This window comes from Leuresthes tenuis, unplaced genomic scaffold (genome assembly GCF_036924035.1).
Source record: "Leuresthes tenuis unplaced genomic scaffold, fLeuTen1.0.hap1 SCAF_6, whole genome shotgun sequence".
Classification (NCBI taxonomy): Eukaryota; Metazoa; Chordata; class Actinopteri; order Atheriniformes; family Atherinopsidae; genus Leuresthes; species Leuresthes tenuis.
The window spans coordinates 11,863,460-11,881,388 of NW_027325360.1; the positions used below are offsets into that span (position 1 = coordinate 11,863,460).

General features: G+C 41.7%; 2 protein-coding genes across 2 annotated transcripts; one reads left to right on the forward strand and one right to left on the reverse strand.

Annotated features, from left to right (window-relative positions):
* Positions 1-231: 231 nt before the first annotated feature.
* LOC140309679 (putative aminopeptidase W07G4.4) lies at positions 232-6,712 on the reverse strand. The gene is made up of 16 exons (XM_072387635.1): positions 6,614-6,712; positions 5,860-5,901; positions 5,662-5,752; positions 5,156-5,304; positions 4,762-4,870; positions 4,147-4,274; positions 3,954-4,053; positions 3,770-3,845; positions 3,575-3,660; positions 2,712-2,816; positions 2,370-2,445; positions 2,168-2,286; positions 2,000-2,083; positions 1,833-1,890; positions 785-966; positions 232-682 (listed from the first exon to the last, which is right to left on the reverse strand). Exons 1-16 carry the CDS (start codon positions 6,622-6,624, stop codon positions 545-547), a joined length of 1,554 nt encoding a protein of 517 aa, XP_072243736.1. The 5' UTR covers positions 6,625-6,712; the 3' UTR covers positions 232-544.
* Positions 6,713-7,213: 501 nt separating this feature from the next.
* fahd2a (fumarylacetoacetate hydrolase domain containing 2A) lies at positions 7,214-16,958 on the forward strand. Its single transcript, XM_072387636.1, has 8 exons — positions 7,214-7,330; positions 8,765-9,030; positions 9,128-9,344; positions 12,946-13,005; positions 13,088-13,250; positions 14,820-14,928; positions 15,248-15,335; positions 16,563-16,958. The coding sequence occupies exons 2-8, from the start codon at positions 8,765-8,767 to the stop codon at positions 16,623-16,625; spliced, it is 966 nt and encodes a 321-aa protein (XP_072243737.1). The 5' UTR covers positions 7,214-7,330; the 3' UTR covers positions 16,626-16,958.
* Positions 16,959-17,929: the final 971 nt, after the last annotated feature.

A 17,929-nucleotide genomic window follows, 5' to 3' on the forward strand; every position in this document is an offset into this window, starting at 1 on the left:
GTTTATTTGTACGGCAGTAGCATTACATCCTACAACTGTCAATTGTAGCAAAAGCTACATGATGTGTCAGTTAGATTAAGATGAATATATTGTGTTGATTTAGCAGACACTGTCATCCAAAGTTGATTAGGTCTGTATAAAAGCTTTTAAAATGGCAAATTTTTCCTTTTAACACTTTAGTGTGAAAAAAAAAGAAGAAAAAGAAGCTATGTTGAGACAACCGAGTGACTGTAAATTGTTATTTTTTATTGATCAAAGAGCAGTACTCTGACAGACACACAGCCTAAAAATCACACAAACACGTCCCCAGTCTGTCGCACACACACGTAGTCAGCTATTATTTCCAATTCAGTGATTTAAGCCCTGAGAGTTTACTGATTCAGACCAACAAACAGGCTTGTTTGACACTTGATTTAGAATCTTACAAAAGAAAGTCTGACACAAAAGGAGCTGGAGGCATTAAGAAGTGACAGTATTACTTTGTTGTGGCAAGTATTTCACTTATACTTGGACATTTAGAAAGTAGTCTTGTTATGGTATTTCTTTAGAGACTTTCTGACAGGATGTAGTTGGCTGCCATGGCAATGATGGGGGCTCCGGTTGGAACACCAGGGAAAGGACCACTGGACCCAGCGATATCAATGTGGGAGTACGGCAGAGGGAGGTTGGAATCCACACCATGCTGCGATGAAATTTCAGGCAGAAGCGAACGACACAGATTAATCATTGCACTCCCTCCACGTTATAAACATGCAGAGGAAACCATCTGACAGTGTGCGAGCACCTTTTCGAGGCCAGATGCCATGATGAGGAACGCTGCAGGGGTCTGATGTCCTCGGGGCGTAGCGGAGGACGGCAGGTTGTTGCACTGCAGAATGTCCTCGTACTCAGACTTGCCCTTGTGGAAATCGTAGTCCTCTCTCCTGATACTGGACACCTCAAACAAATCTCCCAACACCTCTCCAGCTGTGAGAAAGGAGAGTAATATGGTGGAGATTAAGCACTGTCTGCGTGCACATGCACAGTTACAGTCAGACAATATTCAGGGGGGCTGTACCACAGGAGGTTGAGGGGTCGTTTGTTACTCAGAAGCTCATTGGTTTGACTAACTTCCCCACTCTACGATGTTGAAACCCACAATGCTCCAGTTGTATTTCTCGCTTATACGTTGCTTTGGGAAAAGATGCGTCGACTAAATGAATATAACAAATTCACCATATTCTAACTGAGAGAATGCTCCGTTTATGTTGTGGACATGTCGAGGGATCCCAGTTCGATAAATGAGTCCCACTCACATTTAACATTACATCTCACTGTGCAACTGGAATATTTGTGCCCACACAGTGTCTCCTTATCACTGAAAATGTGGACCATTACTGACATTTCTCCCTTGCCCAAAGAGTGTATTATTATAGCACCGATTCTGCTGCGGGAGCTGTTGTGTTGCCAGATCTTGTGACAGAAACAAGCAACCCAATCGAGGAAAATTTGCCCAAAACAAGTGAGTGGGTTCTGAAAAAATAAACCTGAAGATGGTTCTAATTAATGAAGCTAGCAACAGTGAAGGCAGCGAGATGCGTCGCCAGATGCTGTGAAATAGTACAGACGTAGAATAAATGGTTAAAATGCTTTAGATTTACAGACAATGCATGTCATTAATAATCATATCAAACTGACTGAAAGAAAAAAGCTGTTTGAATTCATTTGTCAACGAAACAAATAAAAAGCTGACTGAATGTGCAAACAATGAACACCAGTTACTACATTAACTGCTCCAGCGCCAGTTAAACTACAACTGAGATGAAGAGAATGATGATCAAACTGCGTCTCACCTTTCTGCCACCGAGCAGCATTCCCGCTGCGATGGGCCGGCCCGTTGTCCATGATGATCTGCAATGACAAGTTTCAAACTGTTCTTATGCGAGGATTCAGTTATGAACTGTAGATCTTTAATTGTCTCTGGTCAGTGAGTTCAAGTTCGTATTTCAGCAGGACTCACAGAGTAGTCGGGTCCCATGGCTCTGATGGCGTGACCCGTCAGAGTTGCAATGGTAAACAGCTGAGGATTAATCTCATTCATTGCCTGGAAAGAGATGGTCACACTCAAAAAAAGGATGCAAATGAGGACCAATCAGTGCAGAAGTGATTTTAATAAGTTGATGCTGACCCTCTCCTTCATCTCACAGAGCAGATCCACCATCACCATACGCCCCTCGGCATCAGTGTTTCCCACTCTCACTCTACGACCCGCACGGGAAACCACCAGTTCATCTGCCACATAGCAATCTAAGAAAACACAAGAGCAGCTGAGAGGAGGCGCAGAAACATGGACCACTCTGAGGGGCAGATACGAGGCGTTCCAAACTGACCTGCGCCCACGCTGTTCCTCACCATGGCCATCGAGCCGACAACCTTCAGATGTTTTGGCTTCAAATAGGCTAAAATCTGTACAGCGAGAGAGGGGAGTGAGAGGTGAGGGTCATTTTAAAATCAATCTTAAAACATCAAGTTGAACTATTCTGAATAAAATTCCCAATTTGCAAAGACAAAAACATTCCTCTCTTTGCACAAAAGAAGTTTTTTGTTCATCATGACACAGGAGCGTCCAGTGTTTCTGTCCTGATGACTCACAACTGTTGAATCTGCATTCCGAGTATGAGGCGTTCCTTGAGGATTTATTATTCAGGCGAGGGGGCGTGTGGGTCAGTTACCTGGAAGAATCCAGCAACAGCAGCAGCTCCGCACTTGTCTCTGTGCATTCCAGCCATGATGCCACCAGCCTTGATGTCTGCTCCACCGGTGTCGTAGGTGATGCCCTGAAATCATCACGCAAGAACCAACCTCAGTTTACAAAGTAGTGACACATGCAACACGTGTTAACAGTCCTTCCTCAAATGTATTCCTAATCGATCTAAAGGCAAGTTTCTTCATCTCATTTCTGTTTCTCTTGTTCTTCCAGAGGGAGCAAAGGAATCACAGACTCACGGAGCAGGCTGACATCCTCAAACAAATTAAGATGGATCGTCAAGATGAGACGGAATTTTACAAGCTTTCCCTTCATTCTGCCCAAGCTCTTTAATGACCTTTATGACACCTTTGATTTTAGTAACTTTTGTTGGCCGGTCTGACTGAAGCCTTTCACTTTTATTTCCCAGGCCTTGGCAGCAAGCTTTGCTTGTCTTTTTAGTTCATCTTTTGCATTAATGTCAGTACTTGAAGATACTCTACTTGGATCCTTTTTCTAGTGCTAAAATATCAAACGTAACGCAAAATCCAATTCATACAGCCCCTTTAACAAAATCACTTTTTAAAGAGTAGCCCAACAGATTTCAGTGCAGTTGCTTCCACGTGTGCAAAGGAAACTGCACAAACAAAAAGAAACATTACGCATGACTTACACTTCATTGCCGTTTATGTTCAACAGAACATTTCACTCCCGAGGTCACCCCACCCCTGCAATCATCAATGTCAGGTGAGGTGAACTGGTATGTGCAACCGTTTATAACCGCGGAGTCAACGCCCAAACTGACACGACCATCACCCGAGTGCCAGCAAACGTGGCTCCTCCACATACCTTTCCCACCAACATGAGGGTCTTTTGGATCGGTCCCTCTCCACAGTACTGCAGCTTTATGACTCGGGCCTGATGACGAGGTACACCTGAGGGAGGAGGAAATGAATATGACTTTTTTTTAAAGAAAAAAATAAATAAAAAAAACATTTGGCAGCATTGGAAATTCATGTTTGGGACAACAAGATGTTGTCTTACAGTTGGCACAGCGGTTGACTGCAGCCAGACAAGGATATTCTTTCTCCAGAGTCTTCAGGTTGCCCACCACTTCCACCTGGAAGTGAACACAGACATGAGGCTTGAAAAGCAACTAAAGAACCAAGTGCTTCTACATCTTGCTTTCTCTCTCTGTTTGCACACAGGATACAACAGCCCTCCTTACGTTTACAGGGCTGTTTTTGAACAGTTCCTGGACGTACTCGGCCACACGAGGAGCAGCCATACGTTCCGGGTCTGAGCCGCCAATGTCCCGACAGGCCAGTCTGAGGAGCAGAAACGAAGACATCCAGTGAGCAAGTGATCAACAACGCCTGAGAAAATTTGGGGAGTGAAGTGAAGTACAGTATTCGGCTCACCTCCCACTCTCTAGAGCATTTGTCAGCTCCACCAGCCTCCTTCCCTGAGCCTCCTGGGTTGCCCACAGCCCCAGAACACACACTTTGTAGTCGGAGGATTTTATCTTTGCCTCTCGGACTTCAAGTGGCTTTTTAGGGAGAATAAATGGAGTAAAAGTAAAAGTGAAAACATGCATTTTTCACGTTTGCAAGTAATTGACCCTGTTCAGACCAAAAAGACTATCTGATTCATGCAACTATGTTTAGTGTGAGCCTTTACAGGGCTATAAAATGTGTCTGGAGTGATCCCACGAATACATTTGATTCTACCAACCAATCAAAAAACACTGATAAACTGGCTAAAATGAGCCTATTTTAAACTGTGCTATTCTCATAAAAATGTATCCTTGTCAGCTTCAACGGTGGCAACGTCAATATATCTGTACCCAAACTAAAAGTGGTACTTCAGATATTCAGTATTGCACTTTCATGAATTTGGGGGACTAAACTTCATAAAACTGGTGCAGCAAAAAATGACACATCCAAACTTTTTGTTTGTAATATTCTCCAAATGTTATATTTCCTATAAAATAACCAAGATGCTCAACTTTTCTGCACAAGAGAATATTTTCTTACCATGTAGAGAGCATGAAGGCTCCCCAGAGCAGCCACCAAGGTGCTGTTCTTATAGTCCTTGTGTGGAGGGCACACCAGCAGGGGGCGCTGCATGCCGGCTTTCAAGGCCCTGAAAGGACAAAGCAGCAACGAAAGCTGGATGTTAAACAGCCATTAAAGACATAGAGATGGGATGTCCACATCTGGTCCTCGAAGGCCACCTTCCTGCAGGTTTTAGAAGTTTCCCCTGCTTCAACACACTTGATTCAGATCAATGTATCATTAGCAGACTTATGCAGAACGTAACAATCTTTTAAAGAGATCCATTTAATCTGAATCAGGTGTGTTGAGGCAGGGAAACATCCAAAAACTGCAGGACAGCAGCCCTGAAAATAATCAGCTTCTGTTAACGGACCGTTTCATGCCGTTGACTGCTGCATCGTTAAAACGTCTGATGTCATCGTAGTCGCGATTTACAGGGCCGGTGGAGGAAAACACCAGCCGGTTACCAGGGAGACCAGGAACCTTAAGGACCACCACCTCATCCCCCAGACCACTGTCCACCTAGATTGTAACGCATCATCACAAACCAAGACAACATCACCAAAGAGCACCAGCATCATCACGTTCAAGTCCTCTAATGCTGTTAGGATGAGGAAATGGCTATTTGATGAGTCAATGCACATTTCTAAATATATATACATTTAAAAAAACAAAACAACTTTATTACAAATGATAGACACTTTACACAATCTTAAAAACATCTTTCTTTAAAACTACAGCCTACATGTGCAACAAATGCACATATTTTTACTGATAGACTTCGCAATTGATAGTTAAAGGGGGGAAAAAGCAGAAGTAAAACTAAATTAAAAGAAGTAATATGAGTGCTTGATTTGTTGCACAAGAGCAGACACTTACAGAGCTGTAGTCCTCCAGTGGAGCTTTCAGACACTCGAGCTCGGGGGGCAGGGTGTCATGGCTCTGGGTCACTAATATGATGCCATCAAAGCTAGAAAGAAGACCAAGCAATCATCTAACGTGACTATATGCAAAGAAAACAACGTACCCACAAGCTGACAGCTACAGAGGAAGTGCAGCATTCCTCTTAATACTCACTTCTGGTTCTTGAGATCAGTAGTCCACTCGGTGGGTTGGACGCTGGACAGAGAAACAAAGTGAAGTGTCAGCAACAATGTTTAACAAACAGTTGACAACATCTCTCAGATCGAGTGATGAAACCAGACTCTTTATCTCTGACTAATGTAGGTTAATGATAAGAGTACATACAACCAGCAGGACCTTTGAGATCTACCCTATAAATAATTTTGAATAACTTCAAAGTCTGAGGTGAGGTTGTGGCAAAAATCTCTGCGTCTGGGTTTAATCTAGTGTCTTTTGACTTTGAACAGAGTATGCACTTTATAGGGTGCAATCACCTCTGAAGGAGATATTTGACAATAAAGCAGATTGGTTTCCCCAACAGGCAGGCGTTTTCGGAATCATATGACACAAAATCGAAAGCGTCGTCTCAGCAAATATGACTGCACTCTTGTACTGGAAACCGAATCCAGATTTGTATAAACCTCTAAAACAAGGAGGGAGATCAGATTCTCCCACTCTGATCTGTGAAAAACTAAACGTGTTGAGTTGGCTGCAGAGCAAGATACATTAAGTAACCCAATCAAAGAAAAACAAGACAAGGGGAAAAAGTAGCATGGACAATGGGAAAAAAATCCTTATTAGGACTCTTCGGTTGTTATTCATTAGCATTACAATCTCACCTAGCGGAAAGCTGCACGTGAGGTAACCGTTTAAACCTGACAAAAATCATTTACAATCGTTTACAATTAAGCAAAGCCGTTAATCCCACCTGGTGCACATCGTTGTCCCTCTTCTCCGGTGTCTTCGGGGTAAAAGAGACAGCAGATAACTGGTGACAACCGTTCTTCCGTTTACGGCTTCACAGTCAATCACGTGATCTAATAATCTAAAACTTGTGCTGCCTTCACGACTAATGTAGATAGTTTTTTACGAGTCTCAGTCGGAAAATGCTGCTTTCGAACAATAATAGTTTTTAAAAATGCCATGCAGCGCGTTAAAAACGTCTTATCAAGAAGCCAAATGGTGCTTTAGAAATTAGTTTATTTAAAAGACGAAATTTTTGTCAGTAGTTTGGTCACGCAAGATGAAGTTCCCACTGCATTTTAATACACACCTAAAGGCATTGCAGGGAATTGTAGTTTCAAAAAAATGTTACACTATTAAAAGCGAGAGGCGGCGTTAAGAGGATTACAATAAAAATAAAGCAGCTATTGGATTGTGTACTTCATAATAATAATATCATAATGTGTTGTCGGTTGCGATATTTTTCTCACTTTTAAATAGAGCGACCGTACGGACTACAAACGCTAACCGGAAGTAGTTAAATGTAGCGTTGTCAGTGCAGAACCGATTCACAGGGGTGAGTATTGACAAGTAAAGTACAAAGGGCAGGCTAGGTGAATCAGGTGTGCTTGTTGGATAATGTGTTGCAGTGGCACATTCGTCTTGTCAGTTCGTTAATCTACAAATAAACTGCGAGTAGCAGGTAGGTCGAGTTTTGCAGCTACTGACACACTGTGGTTGGGATTTATAACATGAAGAGAGTTGTGACAGATGCTGACATTGTTTGCATGGACACCATTTTGGCAGTTTCTTCTTTGCAAACTAGTTTTGGTTCAGGCCACATGTTGCTCAATCTTGACTGATTGTTCTCATCAAAAAGTTTCTATGATTCTATGAGTTTGGCAGGAGTTTTTTTTTTTCTGCTGAAAGCACAATTCACATGTACATATATTACTTATTTATTTGAGCTGCTTTTAATTCACCTACTTCTTCAGCGGCTGCTGTATTTGGGGGGAGTGTGAAGGGGGGGCCCGACACACTGGAACAGAGATTTGTTAAACAGATCGTCTCCAGAGAGGCCGAGTTAAGAATGTATTCTCTGAAGATGTCATCTCAAACACAGGAGCCCCACAGGGCTGTGTTTTATCGCCCATTTTATTAGTAATTTACACAACTGAGATAACAATAATTATGTTGCTCCAGTTTCCAAACTGGAGCAGTGGTGCAAGGTAAGCTCTTTGCTAGATAATGTGGGTAAAAGTAGGGAACTCATTTAAAATCAAATGGATTCACTTTCATCATTGAAACTGTGTTGCCAAACTGGAAACTGTTAAGTGTTTTCAAAGTATTTAGGAAGACATTGAGCCTCACAAGTAGTATAGATGAAATATGTTAGAAAGCCAGCCAAAGGCAGTTTGTGTGAGCTTGAGACAAAGCATTCTAGCTTTGAATACGGACACCTGAAATGGTCAAACGGAAACAAGCTGAACACGATTGTAAAACAGGGGAAAAATAGTTGGCCTCCAGCAAAATACTTATTAACTTTGCTGTTCAGAGCAAAGCATAATGGATCAATAAAGATGACACACAACCCCCCGTCAGGAATTTGAGTTACTGCCTGCAGGGCGGCACTAAAGAGCACCCAGAAAAACGTATACAAAGGTTCTTTTACCTAAAAGATGTGAAACAAGTAACATCAAACACAAAGTGTAGGCTGTACGCATGGGATGGGACGTATGAGGGGACAAGTATGAGCACAAAGTGTGTTCTGTAGTTTTGTATTTATGGATCCATTTTTACAGGTGAGACCAAAGACACATTATCTGCCCTGGCTGGACAATCTAGTTCTTCTATTCTATTCAAGCACCTTAAGTTTGGAGATTTCTAACATTTTAGTTTACCGATTCAGCTCATTGAAGTTGTGGTCAACTGTCGGTAGAAATCTAACAGAAATGTGACATTTATCATATACACAATACGTAGCTCTGCAGGAAAGACAAAAAAAAAGGATTTGTTAAAAGCTGAAACGTGTCTCTTGAAGGTTTTGCTGTAACCCACTGAAACTAAAGCAGTAAACCATAATCTAATTAAACGTTTATCTCCTCTGTTTGTTCCCCTTCCTCCTCTTTTTCAACAGATGAGACTTCCTCTTCGCTCCTTTTGTGTCTTTGGGAATTTGATCACTCAGAAGAAAACAGCAGCGGTACAGTGGAGAGGCTTGAGTGGTGCAGCAATGCGTCTGGTGCAGTTTCGTCGCCTTGGTGATGGAGATGGCATCAGGGTGGGTGTGGAGCAAGGTGAGGGGCTGAGTGTGGTGGACCTAAAGGCCTTTGACCCCTCCATGCCATCGACAATGAGAGAACTACTGGAGCTGGGAGACAAGGGGCTGGAGTGTGCACAGAGGTTTCAAACACATTCCTACTAATTTCTCAAATTGATCTCAATCATCACTTGTCCTTATTATGCTAAATGCGTGTATAATTCCTGTTTCCTGCCTCAGAGCATTGGCTTCCGGTCAGTGTGTGGTGGACCGAACACACATCCAGCTGCTGTCCCCCATTTTGGCCCCTGAAAAAGTGGTGTGTGTGGGTATGAACTACAGGGACCACTGTTTGGAGCAGAACGCCCCCATCCCAGACGAGCCAATCATCTTCAGCAAGTTCCCCAGCGCCATCACTGGGCCATATGATGACATTACTCTGCCCTCAGAGAGCCAGGTGAGAGCAAGCAAGCCTCACATACTAACTGCATATTTTTTAGTATGACTGTATGAAAATAGTTGAGTGTTGTGGATGTTGGGCATTTTAAGATGGCACTTCCTCCCTTTCTAACGCATCGGCTGGCCGACTGCATCCAAACTAAAATCAGAACTGGGACCACTTAGCATTTAGAGAATCCAAGCAGCTCTGATCATGGCTGCCATTTACTTCTGGTCATCATTTCACTCAGTTAGGAACATCACAGGCTGTTACTGTTTGACCAAAGCTAAGGTTTATATTCCACAGGAATAGTAAAGAATAAACCTCTGAGGTCAGAGACCAAAGTAAGTATTCAGTGAAATATCATAATAACAGATGGCTTTTGGTATTTTAAGAACAATGCAGTTGTCTATGAATGAGGATGATAGCGGTTTTTTGTTGTTTTTAATTCCTCTGAATTCTCTCTGTTCAACTGGGAAAGTCTGAGCTACATCATGTGTTAGACTCGTTTGTTGTTGCCACAGCAAGAATCACTTCGCCCTCAGTTAATAACAACTTAGAAACTAAGTCTGGAAGGCTAAGTTTGGGAGGAAAAACTGAGAATCTGGTGCAAAAACAGTATTTTATTCAGCTAGGAAGTGGCAGACATGATGAGAGATGTTTGAGTTCTCTATGAACTTGGATGGAGGCTCAGTACCTCATTTGTTACTTTCTTTAGCACAGGAAACATTGAATCGTCCCTTATTAAGAAAGGAGATAATTCCGCCCCATAATTGGCAGTGATCTGGTTTAAGAAAATATTAGGGATTTCTTTCTTTTTTTTTTCTCACCATACATTGAATAAAATTGAACTAAACTGGATTTCACTCTGACATTAAAGGAAAATGATAAAAGAAGAATATAAGAAGTGATTTCTTAACAGTACCCTATTTAACATGGTAGTAATGCATGTGATTACACATTTGAAAAATGGAGAATTAAATGATTAATTTTCCAAATAAATGAGTAAAAACACGTCCATAACTTCTGATTTGGATACATTAAAACTGAGCGTCCTGCATTACCTTAAATTAAGCATCTAACATAGTCAAGGCCATGTTATATGTATTGATTATGCTGGACCACTAGATGGCACTGTGGTACAACGGCAGCTGGCTGAAGCTTCACATCAGCACGTTTAATAACTCAGTTGTTATCCCAGAACAAAGATGGGTCTATGATTCTACAGATTGACACTTGATTAATGTTACTTCATAATGATTTGAAATGTGTCAGATTCAGGAAAACTGTACGAGGAAATGTTTTCGTCTCTTTCATGGGAGGCTGGGGCAGGGTGTCGGAGAAACAAATGAGGGCAGAATAAGGTTTTGTCGGTGTGGTTGTGATGTGCTGCAGAGAGCATGAAGTACAGACCGTGTCCATAAGAGCCCCTAATTGATCAGTTACTTGGCACTCCGTTCTCTGTTCGAACAGCAAGTAAATGTGTCAAAGAGACAAGATTTCATTGTTTATCGTCCCCCTGTTGAAATCTTCAGCTGGGATGAATCGAAAGGTCATTAAGAGGTTTTGGTTCATTTATCACTCTTGTCAAAGCAGACACACTAGGCAGGACGAGAGATCTGTTTTATGTTTCATTCTGTCAATATAGGGTGATAGCCTGTCTGTAAATCCTGTGAATGTCTCGGTACTTCTTCTCCCTGCGGAGATAAAGTTTGTGGAAGAAAATCTAAAACCCACCCTCATGACTTTGATGAGATCAGACAGCAGAGGTCGAGATGAGGTCCCAGTGAGTGTTTTGTGTTGAAGCTACTGTATTAACAACACACCACATGGGTTCAGCATCACATCTATCAGCCAGCTCGCAGCCATTGGCCACAAACTGTTGGAGATCAGTCCTTTAAATTGGCGAATGAACAGAACGGTGACACATCACCTCTCCCTGTGGGTACAGACTGCTTTATTTTACTGGCAGCATCTTATAACTGGACCGGACACCAGCTGCTAACTTTTTTTTTTGTTTGTTTTGGAAGAAAAATGCAACCAAAAGTGCTTTAGAGGGGAAAATAAAATGGAGAAAACAAAAAAATAGAAGCTGATAAAAAGGATTAGCGAGTTAAACATAAGCTCTTTCAAACAGGTGCGTTCACATCCCAGTCCTGGAGGGAAAAAAATGAAATACCCTGAATGAATGGCTGCTGTGACGTTTAGGCGAGTCTGCCAAGTTGGCATCATTTGATAAATGGTTGCTTCTCTTCCTGGTGCTCTGTTCAGCATTTTTGATTTTTCAATCACAATTTTAGGAAGAGAGAAAAACAAAAAGCAAAGGCCCAATTTAAAAAAAACAGCGTCTCCCAGAGTCCCCGCACGCATGACATCACAGACGCACATTGAAACAGCGGCCAACGAAAGCTGCCCATTCAAACAGAACTTTGGTGTCTGTCAGCCTTACATGGAATTTTAACACATTTTTATGCGTTATACTGTTGCAGCATTTCTTTATTTAACAATAACTGTAATAATCAGCTGCCAGCAGGAATGACCTCTTTGTTGTAACAGAGCTGAAGAAATCTGACTGAAGACACTGATGTTTCAACACTGTTATGTAGTGGGTGGGCAGTATTCTCCAATATGTTAATCAACTTATGCAGCATTCTTCTTTGTACAACCAGGCCCAGGAGCTCTAGGGCAGTCCCCAGCACAGAGCCAACCTACTTTATCAGTTTGTTCAGTCGCTGGTTCTGATGCTGCTTCAAAGCAGACTGCTCTCTCCTCCACATAGATCGAGAGGCAATGCGGCGCCTCAGTGCAGACACTGAAGGAGCTTAAAAAAGTAGCCTGTTCTGTGCCTTGCAGTGTTGCTCTTTCAAACAGTGCCCAACATCAAAGTTCAAACGAATGAGAAACGTAAGAATTTTCATAATTGAAATGCTAACAAACAATGGAAGAAGAAAGCTCAAATGCATTCGTCATAACCAGTGACAGAAAGATTGAATTAAATTCTTTGAATTGGAATTACATGGCAGGATTATACAGCAAAACTGTGGCTGTAATTCAGTTGTGAAATCATTCCCTAATGATTTGCTCTCCAAGTTCAGAAAAAGCGTCCTGCAGAGGTTTGTAAATGTAAATGAGCATAAACGTCAGTTAGCTCACACAAAGACTCGTGGGCCGATCCTCAGTTTATCTGCAGCAGATGAACACGCATCCTGTAAGGTACACAGCTTTATTTGGAGATTATTGTGAAGGAGACAAAGATTTAGTTTCCCGTCGTGAGGATTAAATTGGTCTAAAACAATGTTTTACGACGGGCAGGTCGCCATCTCTGCATCACGTCAGTGTTTTTAGCTCTCAGCCATATGGTGCTCAGCCGCTTCTAATTGGTTGGTGAACGAGCTTAAAAGGCATAAAACAGAGATTATTAAGATGTTTCATTCTGTAAAAAAAGAAAAAGAAAAAGGGAACATTCTTGTTTTCCTTGCCGTATCCATCAGTAAATGCTGTTCAAATCCGTTAAAACCATCAGGCTCTTGCACTTACTTTTTCACAACTCAACCCAATTAAAGCCGGCTTAACGTTCGTTAAGTGTTGTGACACATTTGATGCTTCTGTTTGACCAAAGGAAGTGGACTGGGAGGTGGAGCTTGCCTTTGTGATTGGACGGAGGGGAAAACACATCAAGGTGAGCATCGCATCTCCAGGTCTGACGTGCTTTAGTGAGGACTCTGCTCCGCCTCCATTTATACTCTCTATTTGTGATTCAGGAGGAAGAGGCTCTCTCCTACGTGGCTGGGTTCACTGTGGCCAATGACGTCAGCGCACGCGACTGGCAGATGAGGCGCAACGGGAAGCAGTGGCTGCTGGGAAAGACATTTGACAGCTTCTGTCCGCTCGGCCCTGCCTTAGTAACAACTGATGCAGTGAACGGTGAGAGGAAGGAAGAAGGAGGTGTGAGGCAGAAAGGTGGAATTAACATCAGTCAGATGAGTCATGTAATTATCTCTCATTTCTGTGGTTGCGTTTACGTCTATGAAACCAAGACGATGATAGGACAATGCTGGAATACTCAATATACTTTAATCTGAATATGTCAGGCAATTAGTGATGACTAAGAGATGTCATCACAGAAATGCTAAACAAGGTTTTAAAGTTTTTAAACATTGCAACAACAGTGGACAGACCTAAACTGGTGATCGCAGACACAAAACTCACCTGTGAACTTACCTGTGAGCACCAGAACTGTCTGTTTTAGGCCTTTTCAATTCAATTCAGTTTTATTTATATAGCGCCAAATTACAACAATTGTCATCTCAAGGCACTGAAATAATAGTCCAATTCAAGCCAATCGGAATTCAATTCATTGTAATCATAATCCAATGAAATCCAATAAATTGATTTCAAAACAATCCAATTCATTCATATAGGGCCAATTAAAAAAACAATATCCTAGCTAAGGAAACCAACAGATTGCACCGAAACTTGTCTTCAGTCCAATCTCCCGTCCTGAGCATGCATGAGGCGACTGTGGAAAGGAACGACTCCCTTTTAACAGGAAGAAACCTCTGGCAGAACCAGACTCAGGAAGGGTGGCCATCCGCCTCGACCAGCTGGTGTTTGAGAAGACAGAAAAGAGGGGGAAAAAGTTAATAGCCACAATAATTTGAGCTGCGTTTCCATGCAGGCATTGTTTGTCTTGGCTTTAAATAGTTAATAAATACAACAAAAACATGGTCATCCTAAAAATGACCTCATCAATGATGTGCAATCTAACTTTCTAATCTGTCTGTGTGGCAGCTCTTACTTTCGGCCACTACAGGTGGCATCCATGAAAGAAACAAAACAAAACCAAACGCTGGCTGGACTTTTGGCACCAAACTGGAAAAATAAAGTAAAAACATTCAAAGAAGCCTGATGTTTTGTTTATTTCAAAGCTCAGATGGGGTCCAGCATGTTTGGCATGAGCCTGGCCAGGACCACCACCGACTTTGAATTCAATGTCCTGACAGTGAAGCATGGAGGTGGAAGTGTGGTGATATGTAAAAGCTGTGACCAGGATGATTCTAAAATACAGGCTGTAAAGGCAGCTCCCAGTGTCCTACAGCTTGGCAGTGGAGGAATATTCCAGCATAAGAACGACACATGGATAAAAGTGAAACTGTGAAACACATGACCCGGCCTCACGTGTCACCTGTTGAACATCCTTAGAAAAGTGAAGCAACGCAAAAATAACTGGTCAGACTTTTAGTATTGCAGGTTGAATGATACTGGACAGGGGTGGATACAAATATTTAAAAGGACTCTGGTCTTGTTTGCTCTTATTTATATTTGACATTCTATTCTTTTAATGAGGTATTTTCCAACCGCAAAAATAAACTTTTTTTTTTTAAATGGTAGCAGCACCCGTGCACTATTATCAGGGGTGATCGTCTAAAATAAAGACATCTTTTTTTTTTTAAACTATTGTCTTCCCTACTTCTTGTGACATTTTTCTTCCAGATCCTCACAATCTGGGCATCCGATGCCTGGTTAATGGAGACACAGTCCAGAGCAGCAACACTGATCAGATGATCTTTAAGACAGCAGCACTGGTCGCATGGGTCTCAAAGTAAGTCGACTTGGTGTAAGTGATTCCGAGAACTGTGTGCATGCGGGAGAACTTCTCAGACGTCGCCAGTTTACACAAAAAGGCAAAACTCCCATTTTCAGTAACACAACTTCAGCTGAATTCCTATGAAGGGAAAGTTAAAAATCAAATCATGTCAGAAACAAACACAAAAAAGGAGCAGAATGTGATCGAATGATCATTGTTGATCTCAGACTGAGTTTAAAAATGATCGTCTGGAGCCTTCCTCAGCTGGTTTGAAATGTCAGACTCTGGTCTTTTTCTGCTGCTCCACACTGTTTTTTTCCCTTCTTCTTCTCAGGTTTGTGACGTTAACTCCAGGAGACGTGTTCCTGACAGGCACTCCTCCAGGCGTGGGCGTGTTCAGAAATCCGCCCGCGTTTCTTAAGGTGATTCATGCACGACGAAAACAACAGAACACAGAGCCAACAGAAAGTTCTCCGAAACTGATCCCATGAAACAAAGATTGAATTACTTGGTAACGCATCCTGATTGTGTTAGAGGAGGAAAACAGACACTGATTAACAGTATCTCAGGGGCAAAGATGGTGATTACAGCATCATTCTGTGGAGATGTTTCTCAGTGACAGGGTCTATTTAGGATGTTGGAAAGATGCATGTGGAAAAATGTAGAGCAAAGCTGGGGGTAAAAGCGTTTGCAGACCACTCAGGATTTCAGATGAAGGTGAGATCTACATTTAAACAAAAGTGATCAAGAAAATACATGAGTGCCTTTAGTAAAAGGCTTTCAGTCTGGATCCATTACCTGAAGACTTCTGACAGCAGCTGCGCACCCAACATGGTGGAGCTCGAGCGTTATAACCATAACAATTAGGGGACATTTCCAGAAGAAAAGACGTGGTCATTAATGACTCCAAAAAAATTCCGTTCTTGTTTTGTAATTGTGGAGAAATGCGTCATCTGACTTTCTTTACTGCATAGATTTACAGTAGCTGAGCTACCGTTAGGTCAATTTGGGTAAATCGGGTTCATTTACATTTTCTTTTCAACATTGTGATCGAGATGTTTTTGGGTTTTCTTGTATTGAAGAATTTTAGAGTGGATAAATGAGAAAAAAGAAGCACTGGACACCTTCAAGTAGCTGCGCAGCAGTCTCAATATTCATGCCCAAAGAGCTTAAATTATTCAAATCAAAGCTCCTTCTTTACTGCAAAAGACCTTCAGGAAGACCCAGCACACTTTGTAGAGCGGGTGTGCTGTTTTACTGCTCCCCCCCCACTCGTATGTATATACCAACTTTGAGAAAGAGAAATCAAAGACGACCTTTCCTGCGTCCTTACTTTAAAATTTGTCATCTTTAGTTTGCTAGCGAAACACGTAGAGTCCTGTGAAATGATGAAGATGGAACTTCAAGGTTGCAATCAGCAAAAACCAACTCTTCATCAACTTTGGGACGGGACTGAACATCCTTTTGGATGCAAGGGGGGACAGTTTTCTGGTAAAGGGAAAATTGGAGTGTGTTAAGTAGCAACCCATTCTAAAAGCCAACCTTCAAGCTTTGATCAGGGGTGCTAAGACTTTTGAATGTCACTGTAATAAGGCAGTAGTAAATGCATATTTTAATTAGGTGCTTGTTTTTTTCCCTTTTCCTTTCAGAAAGGAGACGTGGTGGAGTGCCACATAGACCAGTTGGGCTCTATCATCAACAGAGTGATCTAAACCCTGATCCAGAAAGCTATGAAGGAACGTCAGCTGTTCAATCATCTCGTTACTGATCACATGCTTCTCATGATTGCCAAAAGCAGCAGCTAATGTATGAAAATATACGTTGCTTGATAACTGCTATATATGTAATAGTAAGGAGGGAAAACGTGGTATTTTCACTACATGCAACTGTGCAATTAAGTGACTCAACCACTGAGTCAGTGATCACCAGCTGTAAAAGTGTCCATCAGCAGCCACCCACTGGTGCCACACAGCAGAAACTGTGAACCTCCTGACTTATTTCAACATGCTGAAAATAAAATAAAGAGCGATTCTAGTCATGTTTAATATTCAGGAATTTCACGTAAATGTTTAATAACTAAAGAGAGCTCACATGGAAACTTTCTCATAAAAAGACAGCAGATACTAGAATGTCATTAAAATCGGCCACAATCAGAATTTGCCCTTCATATATTACCTTAGGGAAAATTCCCAATAATTACTTTTATTTATGTTTCTGTGTGCTTTGTTTTCTTCTTGCTGAAATCACATTAGTGTCTTTATTTAAATGACCGAAAGCTTTATGGAAATTCTCAGAATGAATGCATCTGTTTACTTTTTCTGTGGCGTGATGAGGTGGAATCTGGTAATTGAGTTTGACCATTGAGTCGGCAGTAATTTGTGGAACGTTAAAAGTGGATGAAGTTGAAGGCAACTGCTGTGCTGAATATGAATTTAAAAAAAAAAAACAAATTGAGGAAATTATAACGGCCACTGCCACAGTAGCAGATTTTTTTAAGTTGCAAAATTCTAATTACTTGTGTCAGAAATGTTTTTCAGCTTTTGCAAAGGACACTAGAAGTAATGGCCTGACAATCATTACAAGGAAATTGTTTTTTCTATTAGGTACTCTTGAAGCTGTTAACCATAGAAACTTTTTTTTTAAAACTATATATTCTTTCCTTTTTGGAGAAAAATATCCATCAACACATGATCTGATTTCTTAAGATGCACACTGATCGTTTTAGTACATTTTAGACCAATTAGCTTTGAAACTATTCAAACTCAAACCCGTCTCAAATGTAGCCCATGGCTTGGATTTGGGTGATAGTTCCAGTCAGTGAAAACCATCTGCAGGTTTCCTCAGTTTGAACACTGGGTGGCAGTAAAGTGTTGCAGTCGCTGATGGCAGCGGAGCTGCTGCGGCTTCATTTTGTGCAGGAGACAGAAAGAGCTGCACTCACTGCTAACTGTACAAACAGTTGGGCTGTAAACAGCAAAATATTAATGCTTGGCAGAAAATGTCCCCATCAAAGTGA